The following is a 12,803-nucleotide window of genomic DNA, read 5'->3' on the forward strand; positions in this document are numbered from 1 at the left end:
TCCTGTTAAGGAGAACAAAAATGAGGAGCCAAAGGATCATTTATCATCATTGTATTGGTCATATGATGCTTGCAAGAGAGGCTTCTTAAATGGTTGTAGGCCTATTATTTTTGTTGACGGATGCCACCTAAAAAGTAGATTCAAAGATCAGTTACTAACTGCTGTTGGCATAGACCCTAACGACTGCATCTATCCAATTGCTATGGGAATGGTTGAAGTGGAATCTACATATACTTGGGAGTGGTTTCTTACAACATTGAAACATGATCTAAACACAGTGAACACCTCTCCATTCACTATAATGAGTGACAAACAAAAGGTATGTAATGTGTCAAACAAAAGGTATGTACAATTCCTGCATAAGATCATGTGTACTCCCTCCGGTCCTTTTTACTCTGCACATTGGTTTTGCCGAAAGTCAAACTTTGCTAAGTTTGACCAAATTTATATTAAAAATTATTAACATCTATAATATCTAATAAATATAATATGAAAATATATTACAAGATGAATCTAAAGATATTGGTGTTGTTATGTGAATGTTTATAATTTTTTATATAAACTTGGTCAAAGTTGAATGGGATTGACTTCGGACAAACCTAATATGCAGAGTAAAAAGGACCGGAGGGAGTAACTACTAACATTTGTGAACTTATTGTATAGGGCTTAATAAATGCTGTTGGAAAGGTGTTCCCGGATTCCAAACATAGATTTTGTGTTCGACATTTGTACCAAAACTTTCGTGGGATTTTCAAAGGAGAGACTTTGAAAAATGATCTCTGGGCAATTGCAAGATCCACCAACGAGATGAAGTTCAACATGAATAGAGAAAAGCTAAGAGAGGACAACCCTAGTGCTTATGCTTGGTTAGAGGCTAAACCACCAAATCCGTGGGTGAAGGCATTCTTTAGTGTGTTTCCAAAATGTGATATCCTATTGAGCAATATGTCAGAAGTGTACAACAGGTACATAACTTAGATTATTACTATAACTTTCAAATGAATATGACCGCATTTCATGATTATTTACTCACATTATATTCAATTGCAGCTACATATTGGAAGCAAGGGAATTTCCTGCCATTTCAATGATGGAATGCATCAAGGGTAAGATCACGGCAAGACATGAGAGCAAACAAAGGGAAGCAATAAATAAGTGGACTGGAAGGATATGCCCAAAAATCAGGAAAAAATTGGAGAAGGAAATAGAACTGTCTGCTAGTTGTTTTCCTAGTCATTCTGGGTTGGGAGTGTTCTCTGTGTTATCAGGGAACAACACATACACGGTGGATATTGTGGCATTGACCTGTGATTGGAAGAGATGGCAACTAAGTGGGATACCTTGCAGCCACTCAATTGCATGCTTTAGGGAAGAAAGGATAGATCCAGAAGAGATGGTCCATAAGTGCTACACAATAGATACATATCTGGAAGCATATGGGCACAATATAATGCCAACAAGAGACATGGCTCTTTGGGAGCAAGTGGAAGGTCCTATCATTCATCCACCGGTATACAAGAAGAGGATGGGAAGGCCACCAAAGAATAGGAAGAAAACACCTGAAGAAAAACTTCAGAAGGATGGCAGCATTGCTCTGAACAAGAAAGGTGTGAGTATGCACTGCTCAATTTGTGGAAAAGCAGATCACAACAAAAAAGGCCATCAAAAGTTCATGGAGAGGGAGAGGGAGTGGGAAGCTAATGAGCTAGAAGAAGAAATAGAAGACCCTTCCATTCTAAATGTGTGAAATGTTGCACATTATTTCTCATATTCTGCAAAATCTGGCACTGTCAATTTCTTCTCACACCATATGATATTGCAGGACATCAGGACACACATAGAGGACACAAGGATGGATCCCATGGATGTGCCTACCAGCATGGTCGATAGAATGAGACAAGAGGTAGCTAACATCATATAGCATGGTCTTTTATTTCACTTTTTATTGATGAATGCTGACTACTCTATCTGGATATTTTTTAGGAGAGAATCCATGTTTCAAATGTCACAAACCCTGGTCCATTGCCAGAAATGTCAAGATTTGTAGCTAATGCTAGGGAATCCATTCCTGAGAGAAGATCAACTACCACTGCTACAACCAGGGGAAGGCTCAGGGAAAAGGAAAAGCAAGGGCTCTAGATTTTTTTCTTCGAAAAGGGGGTCTCCCCGGCCTCTGCATCAGAACGATGCATACGGCCATCTTATTAACCAAATAACAAGAAGTGCCAACAAGGTTCCACAGTCTCCAGCCAAACAAAAAGAAAAAGATAAATGCAGCTCACACATAGCGACGGACGGCTAGATACACAAATTAGCCCGAAAAAGATGCCACAACCGGCTGGCTAACAATAGATAGGGAAACTAATTGCCTATCCTATTACATGACCGCCATCCAAACCGGTTGAAGATACCCCGAGCTACCATCTCCCAACGGATAGAACCAGTAACCAAATGCTCCCTGGCCTCCATCGGAGTGAGTAGCGACCACGAACGGATCAGTGCCGTAGCTCAGAAAATAACCTGCAAAAAATGAATCCATGATGTTCTGTTAAAAACCAAATCATTTCTGCAATTCCAGATAGTCCATAACAAAGCGCAAACTCCAACCCGAAAATGTCTTGCTAATTCAGGCTCAACCCCATTAAGCCATGTCCCAAATAAAGCATTGACCGAAGTCGGTGGAGTAATATTAAAAGCAATATGGACCGTCCGCCAAAGAACTTTGGCCAACGGGCAATCAAAGAATAAATGCTTAATCGTCTCATCCCGATCACAGAAACTACACCTAGTAGGTCCTGTCCAATTGCGTTTAATCAAGTTGTCCTTTGTTAAAATAACTTGTTTATGGACAAACCACATAAATACTTTAATTTTTAAAGGAACTTTGTCAGCCCAAACATACTTGGAAGTTGGAATAGCATTCGAATTAATAACATCAATATACATTGATTTAACTGTAAATACTCCAGAACTAGTCAACTTCCAACGCAATATATTGGGTTGGTGAGAAAGTCGAACCTCCATCAGTCTCCTAACTAGATGGAGCCATTCTTCCCAACGATTGCCCGCTAGCGACCGTCGAAACTGAATATTAAGGGGGACAGATTGGAATACCGTTGCCACGAACACCTCACGTCGTTGAGCAATCCGATATAAAGACGGATATTGAATGGCTAAAGGTGATTCACCAAGCCAAGTATCCTCCCAGAAACGTGTACTTGTACCGTTTCCAATAACAAATCTCGTCCTATTGAACATAGATTGTTTGACTTTCATTAGTCCTTTCCAGAAAGGCGAATCAGTCGGCCTGACTGCGACCTGGGACAATGTTTTAGTTTGGAGGTACTTGTTGCGGAGGATCTGCGCCCACATGGCCTCAGTCCCGGAAGACAGCTTCCACAACCACTTACTAAGAAGACATCTGTTCTTAACTTCAAGATTTTCAATACCAAGACCCCCTTGGTCTTTCGGTCTACAGATGATGTCCCATTTAGCAAGCCGGTATTTTCTTTTAAGTTCATCACCCTGCCAAAAGAAACGCGACCGATAGAAGTCCAGTCGTTTCCTAACACCAACTGGGACCTCAAAGAAAGATAAGAGAAACATAGGCATACTCGTGAGCACCGAATTAATCAATATCAAACGGCCTCCGTATGACATGAGCTTACCCTTCCAACAACTCAGTTTTTTCTCAAATCGATCCTCGATGCACTTCCATTCTCTGTTTGTTAGCCTAGATGGTGAATCGGAATACCAAGGTAAGAGAAGGGTAAACTCCCCAACTCGCACCCAAACAATTGCCTATAAGACTCCTGGTTGTCTTTGGCTCTACCAAAGCAGAACAATTCGCTCTTATGGAAGTTAATCTTTAACCCGGTCAATTGTTCAAACAGGCATAACACTAGCTTCATATTTCTCGCCTTGGCCAAATCATCCTCCATAAAGATGATTGTATCATCGGCGTACTGAAGGATGGAAACACCTCCCTCAACAAGACGAGGTACCAACCCACCCACCTGACCATTCTCCTTAGCCCTTCCTATCAAAATTGCTAACATATCCACCACAATGTTAAACAGGATAGGGGACATCGGATCTCCTTGTCTTAGGCCTTTATGTGTCTGGAAATAATGACCTATGTCGTCATTCACTTTAATTCCCACACTCCCTTTTTGCATAAATGATTCGACATGTCAGCGCCAGGCTTCATCAAAACCTTTCATACGCAATGCCTGTTGGAGGAATGGCCACTTAACCTTATCATACGCTTTTTCGAAATCCACCTTAAAATTACTCTATCTAATTTTTTGGAATGGATTTCATGGAGCGTTTCATGAAGAACAACCACCCCTTCAAGGATGTTCCTGTCCGGCATGAAAGCAGTTTGGGATTGCTGCACCACAGACTGCGCAATCTGTGTGAGCCTATTAGTCCCGACCTTGGTGAAGATTTTGAAACTAATATTGAGGAGGCAAATCAGCCTGAACTGCTCAATCCTCACAGCATCCGTTTTCTTCGGGAGCAATGTGATAGTTCCAAAATTCAAGTGAAATAATTGAAGTTGTCCAGAGAATAAATCATGAAACATAGGTAGTAAATCCCCCTTAATAATGTGCCAGCACTTTTTATAGAACTCAGCCGGGAGCCCATCCGGACCGGGAGCCTTATTATTTTTCATTTGTGCAATAGCATCGAACACCTCCTTTTCTGAGAACGGGGCAACCAGGATATCATTATCAGCAGCAGACAATTGAGGCACGTCCTCAACCCTGGACTCATCGAGGGACACATAATTGTCCTCCGGCGGTCCAAATAACTGTCTATAGTATTCGGTAATATAGGTTCTGAGATTATCCTGACCTAAAATAGTACCCTCATCCTGCTCTAGCTGAAAGATCCGCTTCTTTCTGTGCTTACCATTAGCAATGAGGTGAAAAAATTGAGTATTCGCGTCCCCTTGGACTACTTTGCGGACCTTGGCATGCAAAGCCCACTTCAATTCTTCTTCGCGGAGAAGTTCTTTCAGCCTCTTCTCCGCCTCATTTTTAACTTGGAGCTCGGCGGGCAGCAACATCGCGGATTCGGCTTTTACGTCCAAGGCCTGTACAAGAGAGAGGAGCCTATCCTTCTCAATCTTATACACCCCACTGAGGTGCTTAGCCCAACCCCGTAAGAAACTTCTCAAATGCCTAATTTTATTCTGCCAGTGCTCGACCGCCGTCCTTCCTCCAACACCCTTGGCCCACTCCCTGGCTATGATGTCTAAGAACCCCTCGTGTTCGAACCAGGCCATCTCAAAAGAGAAGGTGTTTTTGTTTCCCATATGGTTCGGCTCCCCTGAGTAAACGAACAATGGTGTGTGATCGGAGATTCCCTGCGTGAGAGCTTGCACCGTAACAAGAGGGAACTTCTGTTCCCACTCCACGCTGGCGAGAACCCGATCAAGCTTTTCATATGTCGGGTTTGGCATAGCATTAGCCCAGGTAAACTTTCTACCAGAAAGCTCTATCTCCCTTAGATCTAAGCTTTCAATAATAGTATTGAACATAAACGACCACCTGCCGTCAAAGTTATCATTATTTTTCTCCTCTCTCCTTCTAATGATATTGAAATCACCCCCGACCAAAATCGGAAGCTGTTCGGACCCACAGATCCGAACAAGATCCGCCAGAAACTCCGGTTTAAGCTCGGGTTGAGCGGCACCATAGACCGCTACCAAAGCCCAGTTGAACCCATCAACTTTAGACCTAACTCGAAACTTTACCGCGAAGTCACCCATTACTACACTCCGGACTTCAAGGGAATCACATCTCACACCCAGTAAGATACCTCCCGATCTACCTCGTGGCGGGAGGCAATGCCAATCGAAATCAAGACCACCCACAAGAGAGGAAAGAAACTGCGGCGCAAAATTCTCTCTACCGGTTTCCGATAAAGCAATGAAATCTAATCGATGTTCCAGAGAAGCTTCAGCAAGAAACCTTCTTTTAGCCAAGTCCTTCAGACCTCTGCTATTCCAAAAGATTCCTTTCATAGTTCATCATGGAATTTTTTAGCAGTCCGAATCCTAGCACTCCTACGAACTGCAGAATCGGGATAAATCTTTCGTTTCCACTTACGCTTTGGCTTAGTGGGCTCCGTCACCCGGTCCTCATAACCGGACTGAACGGAACCGACAGCTACATCATCTAAGGGCGCATCATCGCCCTCATACTCCTGATTAGAAGGTGCTAGATCCACACATAGATTATTTAGCACTCTAACCCCTAATGCATCAATTTCCTCATCATTCATGGGTTTGACCGCAGCAAGATTACGAATAGTCTCTAAGGCCCGCTCCGCCTCTAAATCTAACATATCATTCACCGAATTGGAGATTTCATTATCAGTAGCGCCTAGTGAAACTCCTAATTGGTTTGCATTATTAATAATCTCCTCAGGAGCAAAATGCAATAAAGAATTAGATATGTTAACGGACATACCAGCAGAGATCGCAGCATCGTGAAGCTTGCCCGCCCTCATAGCGCACCGCTGCTGCATATCGTCCACCTCCGGAAGGTCCAGAACGCGAGCACTCATCCGTCTCCCCGTCGAGACCGGGTCTGGGATACCGCCAAAGGCAACAACCTCTTCTCGAGAATGAGGAAGCTGCGGGCTCCGAATGCCCTCGGACAAGTGCCCGGCGGGTAGGATAAGATACGGGAAAACTGGGGCCACCTGCCCACTCCCTCCTCCTGCCCCGCCCACCGGCTCAGAGCGAAGCGTCGAAGTCACCGACGGTGCAGTCCTCCTGACCGCAGACGAGGAAGGGATGTCTAGGGCCACCTGCCCCAGCCCCTCCTCCCCCAGCGTCACGGGAGACGCGGGTGCCACAGCCAGGGCCTGAGGAGGAAGAGCCGAAGCCACCTGCCTCGGGCTCCCACTCCTAGCGCTGGCGGGCCCCGACGTGGCCGGCGTCACCGGCGTCGGTATAGGGAGGGGAGAGGACAAGGCCACCTGCCCTGACCCCCGTCCCCCAAGGCCCACCTCGGACGTAGATGACAATGCCGGAGCCACGTCAACCGGTGAAGCAAGGGAAATAGGAGCGACCTCCGGCTCTACATCTCGAACTACAGTCCCCGCAAAGTTCAATTAAGGAAGCGTGTGCTCAAACACATCATCAGTCTCTACCCTATCACTCCACAGCCTGGGAGGCGCAGAAGCAGGCGCAAAGGACCCAAAACGCAGTGTCGTCGTGGGCACCGAAGGTGACGGTGTCGGCTCAACCCCGGTCCCCTCCCCAGGCAACTGAGCATCTGGGCGAGACCCGGTCGACCCCTCTCGAGCAGACTCGGCTGGCACCCCCTTGGCTCCTGCACCACCATCACTCTCGTGTATATCAACATCATCCCCAGCAACCTCTTCAGCAAACATCTCAACGTCCTCAAACTCTATGTCGAGCGGGAATACCTCTCCCCTATATGTCCAGTGAACCACATCAGGCACGAAATCAACATTCAGAACACTCACCAACATCCGAGCCACTCCATGAGCCCGAGTGAAAGCCATATCCACTCTCTCCGTCTTTCCAACCATGATACCCATACTGGCTACAACTCGAACGTCCTGCAGAGGCTTAGATGGGGCCCTAGAAAACCGCAACCAGATCTGCGTAAGCGGCTTTCCTTTAGGCTCCACCTTCGTCCACTCGTGAAACTCCAAAATACACTTAGTACCAGGAACTCTACACAAGCCAAAACTCAGCAGTTTCTGTAAATCCTCCACAGAAGGGAAATCCACCTTAAAGACATTAGCTTCGAGGATGACCAGCTCCCATTGAAAGTCCCCCGGTGCCAACTCCTGAAGCCTCCGGATAATCTGAGCCTCAGTCACCTCGCCCTGAGTTGCTTTCACAATCCCGGTAGTCAGGCACTGTGTATCCTCGCGAATCTCCCTCGCGGCCGGGGACTCGAAGAACAATAACTCCGCACAGTACAGCCCATACATAGTCAGAGATGGAGCCTGGTCACACACTAACGGGCAATCTCCCGAATCATGTGCAAGCTTGCCACACGAGTCACACAGCTCTGCGACGCACTCTGCAATAAAATGGCCCTTCTCACCACACCGGTAACACAACATCCTTTCCTTCTTGCGCGCCCACTTGGCCGCCCTCTCGGAATCAGACCTGTCTGACGCTTCACCCACAACCCCAGGCACCGGAACATCAACATTGGCCAGGGCCGTTACCACCTCCATCGCCTGAGTAGGAAGATCCGTAGACTGAACATTATCTGTCTCAACCGCAGTAGCCGCATGGTCAACAGCAGCCGGAGGCGAAGGCTGTCGACGAAACCTCCCACGGCCACCACCCCGACCACCCCGATGTCCACGGAATCCACCTCTCTGGCGGTGATCCGGACCGGATGCCCCCTCGACAAAGCCACCAGGAGGTCCCAAAAATGGTCTGTCAGTAGACCCATCACTCTGCCAAGCATAGCCTCGGCCTCCACCAGTAGATGATGAACCACGGTGCTTTTTGTCTCCATATGCGTCGACACCATCATCACCCCACTGACCTCGGGGCGGCTCAAAAGATTCTCGACCTGTCGAACTTTGCCTAGTCTGCGAAGGCCCCGACCGGGTCTGAGTCGGCCTCGCGACATAGTGCGGCGGCGGCACCACAGGTCTGAGGCCAGACCCGCCGCCACGACCCAAGGCAGAAGCAACCGAAGGCGTTAGTCCCGGAGGCCGCGGACCAGCGGGGCCCCCCTTTCCCGCGGGTAGCACTGGCGGCCTGGCAGGTGTTGGCCCCGCAGGTCGGTGACCAGCGGGTCCTCCTCTTCCCGCAGGTAACGCCGGCGGCCTGGCAGCCGCAAGCACTGGCGTCTGCGGCCCAAGGTTGCCACTCGCCTGTCCCGAGGCCATGGCCGGGGCTGGAGTACCGCGTCCAGCGCCGGCTACAGCTAGGCCAGCCCCGGCTGCGCTAAGTCCCGCGCCGGTGGCCCCACGTCCAGACCCCCCAGGCGGCGGCGGCACGACAGCCCCGGCTCTGCTCGCAGCCGCTTGGGACTTCGCCGCCGGCAGCCCACCCGATCCTCGGCCGGCCATCGCACACAGCGGAGGAATCCGGCGGGCGCGGCCAGGACCGCACAGAGGAAGAAAAGGCGTCCCGCGCCGACGAACCCTAAGCGAAGACGCAGCCACGCACGCACACGAAGAATCAATCACGTCTGTGCATGCAGCGTCCGTGGTTATGCATGTGGCGCCTGGTACGTCCTGGGCCTCATACCCAGCCATCACCGGCCCAACACGCATAGCGTCAACGCAAGAGGAATCCGGCCCAAACCGGCCCAACCGCTGGTTCAAGCGCTCGGTGCGAGCTTGGCGGATCCCGATCGGCGACCGCAACGGCACCACAGCCGCCGCCGCCGGCAGCGATCCGGCTCTGAACCGGCGATCCGGCCTTCTCTTCTTAACCACCGTCCACGAATCCGGATGAATTAAATCGAACAACGTGAGGTTTGGAAGGCGTACCTTAGGTAAAGGTCCCTTCCACGGCCTGACCGCCGATGCCGCATTTCTCCGGTGAACGACACGGCGCACCAATTCCTTCCTCTCGTCCGGAAGAAGCCCAACCCGCGCCGGATCCTCCACCAGCACAACCGTGTCTACGGTAGTGGCCACCTCATCTTCGTCATAACCTGCATGAAATAAATCACAAATCAAATCCGAAGGCGTAGGCGACGGCGGCGAACCCTCTGAGTCGTCGCTATCTCCGTCGGCATCCTCCTCGTCCGTAGCCAACAGGGCCCAGAAGCGGCCGCCGATGCCCGCCCGAGCAGCCGCCGCAGGAGGACACGGCGCGGCGGAGGCCTCCGCGGTCGCCCGGGGAGTCGCCCCAGTCGCCCTCATTTCAAACTCTCGTACACTTCATTTAGCGGTCGCAAGGGCTCTAGATGAGGGAGAAATCAGTTGTACTGCAAGGAGAGGAAAAACTAAGAAAGTGAAAAGTGGGGGAAGCAATGCTTCAAGAGGTGGTGGAACATGGGGAAACAATGCTGCAGGAAGTGGTGGAAGAGGTGGAAACAATGATGCAATACGTGGTGGAAGAGGGGGAAGAAATGCTGCAAGAGGTGGAGGAAGTGGGGTGGGAAGCAATGTTGCAAGAGGTGGAGCAAGTGGTGGTGGAACAGTTGGTGGAAGGGGCCGGATCCACCTTTTGTTTGGAGAAGATGGAGGCATGAGAGATAGATCCTTTCCAGATCTAAATGCAGAAGCAACCCCTGACCTTAATGCTTCAGAAGAGATCGATATAACCCAAAATGCGCCAACCGGTCATGTTTAATAGGATGTTAGCAAAGTTCCAAGTCCGAACTTGATAAGACCTTCATTTTGTTATGCTCTAAAACCATTACTGTTATGCATGTCTTGACGAGAACCTGCTAAGCCCTTCATTTTGTAATGTTCTAAATATTCTGAACTTCTGAATGTCTAAACCTCGGAGTGGTTTTGTTTTTTACTGTTTTATCGTTGTTTCGAATGCTAGGAAACATGCTATGTATTGCGGTTTTGTCGCTGTTAAGAATGTCAGGAAAAGAACATGCATTTCAGATTTTCTACCATCAGGAACATAGCATTCTTATCTCTGAATTTTGTTTAGATCATATTTGTAAGAAATTTATTGTTGGTAAGAATGTCAGGAAATGAGCATGTATCGTAGATTATTCTACCAGCAGGAACATAGCTTTTTTATCTCTGAATTTTGTTTAGAAAGGTCACACTTGTATGTACTTTATTATTGTCAAGAATGTCAAGGCAGAGCATGTATTGCAGTCTGACCATACCCGAACTGAATTTTGCCTAGAGCAACATTCAGGTTTAGTCTTTCTTTCTGCTGTATATTTGTTTACAAATGCCTAGATCAATAGTTACTGCTATTCAGTTTTTGTACAACTGAATTTTCTGCTGCAGTACATGCTATCGATTGATGTTCACTTTTGTAGAACCGAATTCTTTGCTGATGGACATGCTATATAACAGAGAAAAATATAAATAAATAAGGGGGTGATGGGAGTCAGACCTAACATTCAGGTATACAGCCGCTGAGTGTTAAGAGAGATGGGGATTTTACAGAGACTGAGGACCCCCGCGTCACATAATTTTAACATACAGTGGGGAGATTCCTGTAAATGTTCCTGCAACGTGAAAGTGCCTCCCTGCTGACGTGGCATCCGACATGGCGTGACACACAGGTGTTTCGGACTAGTTTGTATGAAATTGTTCCCGCAAACCAAGTTTAGTGACCAGTTGAGTCATTTTGCAAGTTCTTGTATGAAACTGTTCCGGCAATGCAAGTTGGTGTACTGTATGCGTAATTAACTCTTTTCTCATTTTCCATGCAAAGACGTTGGAGAAAGTTACTCCTGATAACAATAAATAAATTATGATAGGTGCTTAATTGTACTACCTCTGTTCGTAAATAGATGACTTGCTCAAAAACATCCAGCTCAACTTTTCTAATTTATAATGGCCAAACAGATGAAACATCGTTTGACATCGCTTACTAATGGATGAAGTAACTACTACTATACATAAGGCCAATGTAAAAGCTCGGACGAATTTCCGATGGTAAAAGCGTTGAATTGCGCCTTGCCGCAATCAAGTAAAAGATTGTGATAAACCTCAAAAACAAAATCCACGGGCACTACACATATGCCTCGGGGAATTTTGCAAACTCAGGGCCTGTTCGGCAATAGCCTAGCTCCTCCAAATATTTAAATCCGTGCTCCGCTACCTGGCTCCCGCTCCCGCTGAGATTTTTCCGGTCTAAAACGTGTTCGGCAGCTGAACTCTGTCTCCCTTTGCTAACTAGGCTTTTCGTCTCGAAAAGCTGGCCCAAGTGAAGCTGAGCGTACGAGCGGGAGAGAGAGAGAGATAGATCGCACGAACCGTTATATTTCACTTATCGGTGGCAGGCTACTGTAATTTCCACAAACTCCTTCACTTTCTGGATCTGCAGAGCTCGGTTTTAGCTGCTCCAGAAAATTGAACTGCAGACTGCTCCACTCCAGGCTTCCGACTCCGTGGAGTTAATGCGTTTGGCGCTGCTCTTCCCGCTCCAAGAGTGGAGTTGTGGAGCAGAGGGAATCCGAACAGGTCCTCAATTGGGGCTAACTCCGCTCCAGCTTTTCTTTCCTGTCTATATATAGCCAAATCCACAGCCAGATGCACACTAAGCTACAATAACCAAGCTTTGGCAGCCAACCCATGCATCCACCAAACCACCAAACTACACGTACGTGAACCACTGAAAAATCTTTGGAAGGAACAAGGGCCTATTCAGTAGTAGCTGTTAGCATCGGCGTGGTGGCTTTCCTTTCTGTATCCCTCGCCTTTTTATTTATTTTGCTACTACTCACAGATGAATGAAGGAATCATGGCATGAAGTTTTTTTTTTCTTTGTCAGGAATCACACTGTGAAGTTGACAGAGGAGAAGTGGACATACAAGAAGAAATGTCGTGGTACCATGAGGGACCGTGGACACGCGAGAAAAAGAAGTGGACATACGTAAGGATAGGGTGAGGCTGATGGTTAACCATATCTCGATTATCTTTTTGCCGGTTGTGCAATATTAAGGGGCCGGTGAATCACAAGCGTTCATGCTAAACAGGACAAATGTGCATGATTGTGACACCTAGAGGAGCTCGAAAGGCAACGGGGAAAATGACATTATCTACCTGTAGATGATATTGACATACTAATATATATTTAGTTTAGTCAACAACATTTCTATTTCGGCAAAGGGAGCTGGAGACAAAAT

General features: G+C 47.6%; 1 protein-coding gene across 1 annotated transcript; it reads left to right on the forward strand.

Moving 5' to 3' along the window:
• Positions 1-202: 202 nt before the first annotated feature.
• Positions 203-10,327, forward strand: LOC147960934 (uncharacterized). Its single transcript, XM_087533593.1, has 6 exons — positions 203-319; positions 664-965; positions 1,051-1,741; positions 1,823-1,903; positions 1,984-2,132; positions 9,931-10,327. The coding sequence occupies exons 1-6, from the start codon at positions 203-205 to the stop codon at positions 10,325-10,327; spliced, it is 1,737 nt and encodes a 578-aa protein (XP_087389719.1).
• The last annotated feature ends 2,476 nt before the right edge of the window (positions 10,328-12,803 follow it).

This window comes from Triticum urartu, chromosome 7A, assembly GCF_056163025.1.
Source record: "Triticum urartu cultivar PI428250 chromosome 7A, HENAU_Tu73, whole genome shotgun sequence".
Classification (NCBI taxonomy): Eukaryota; Viridiplantae; Streptophyta; class Magnoliopsida; order Poales; family Poaceae; genus Triticum; species Triticum urartu.

Bases quoted from the DNA above. Each gene is read 5' to 3' on its own strand.
- LOC147960934 (XM_087533593.1), top strand. From the start codon at position 203: ATGGGAATGGTTGAAGTGGAATCTACATATACTTGGGAGTGGTTTCTT. The intron at 1,904-1,983 runs GTAGCTAACATC...GATATTTTTTAG, and splicing joins TCGATAGAATGAGACAAGAG to GAGAGAATCCATGTTTCAAA. The intron at 2,133-9,930 runs GCTCTAGATTTT...AGCGGTCGCAAG, and splicing joins AGGGAAAAGGAAAAGCAAGG to GGCTCTAGATGAGGGAGAAA.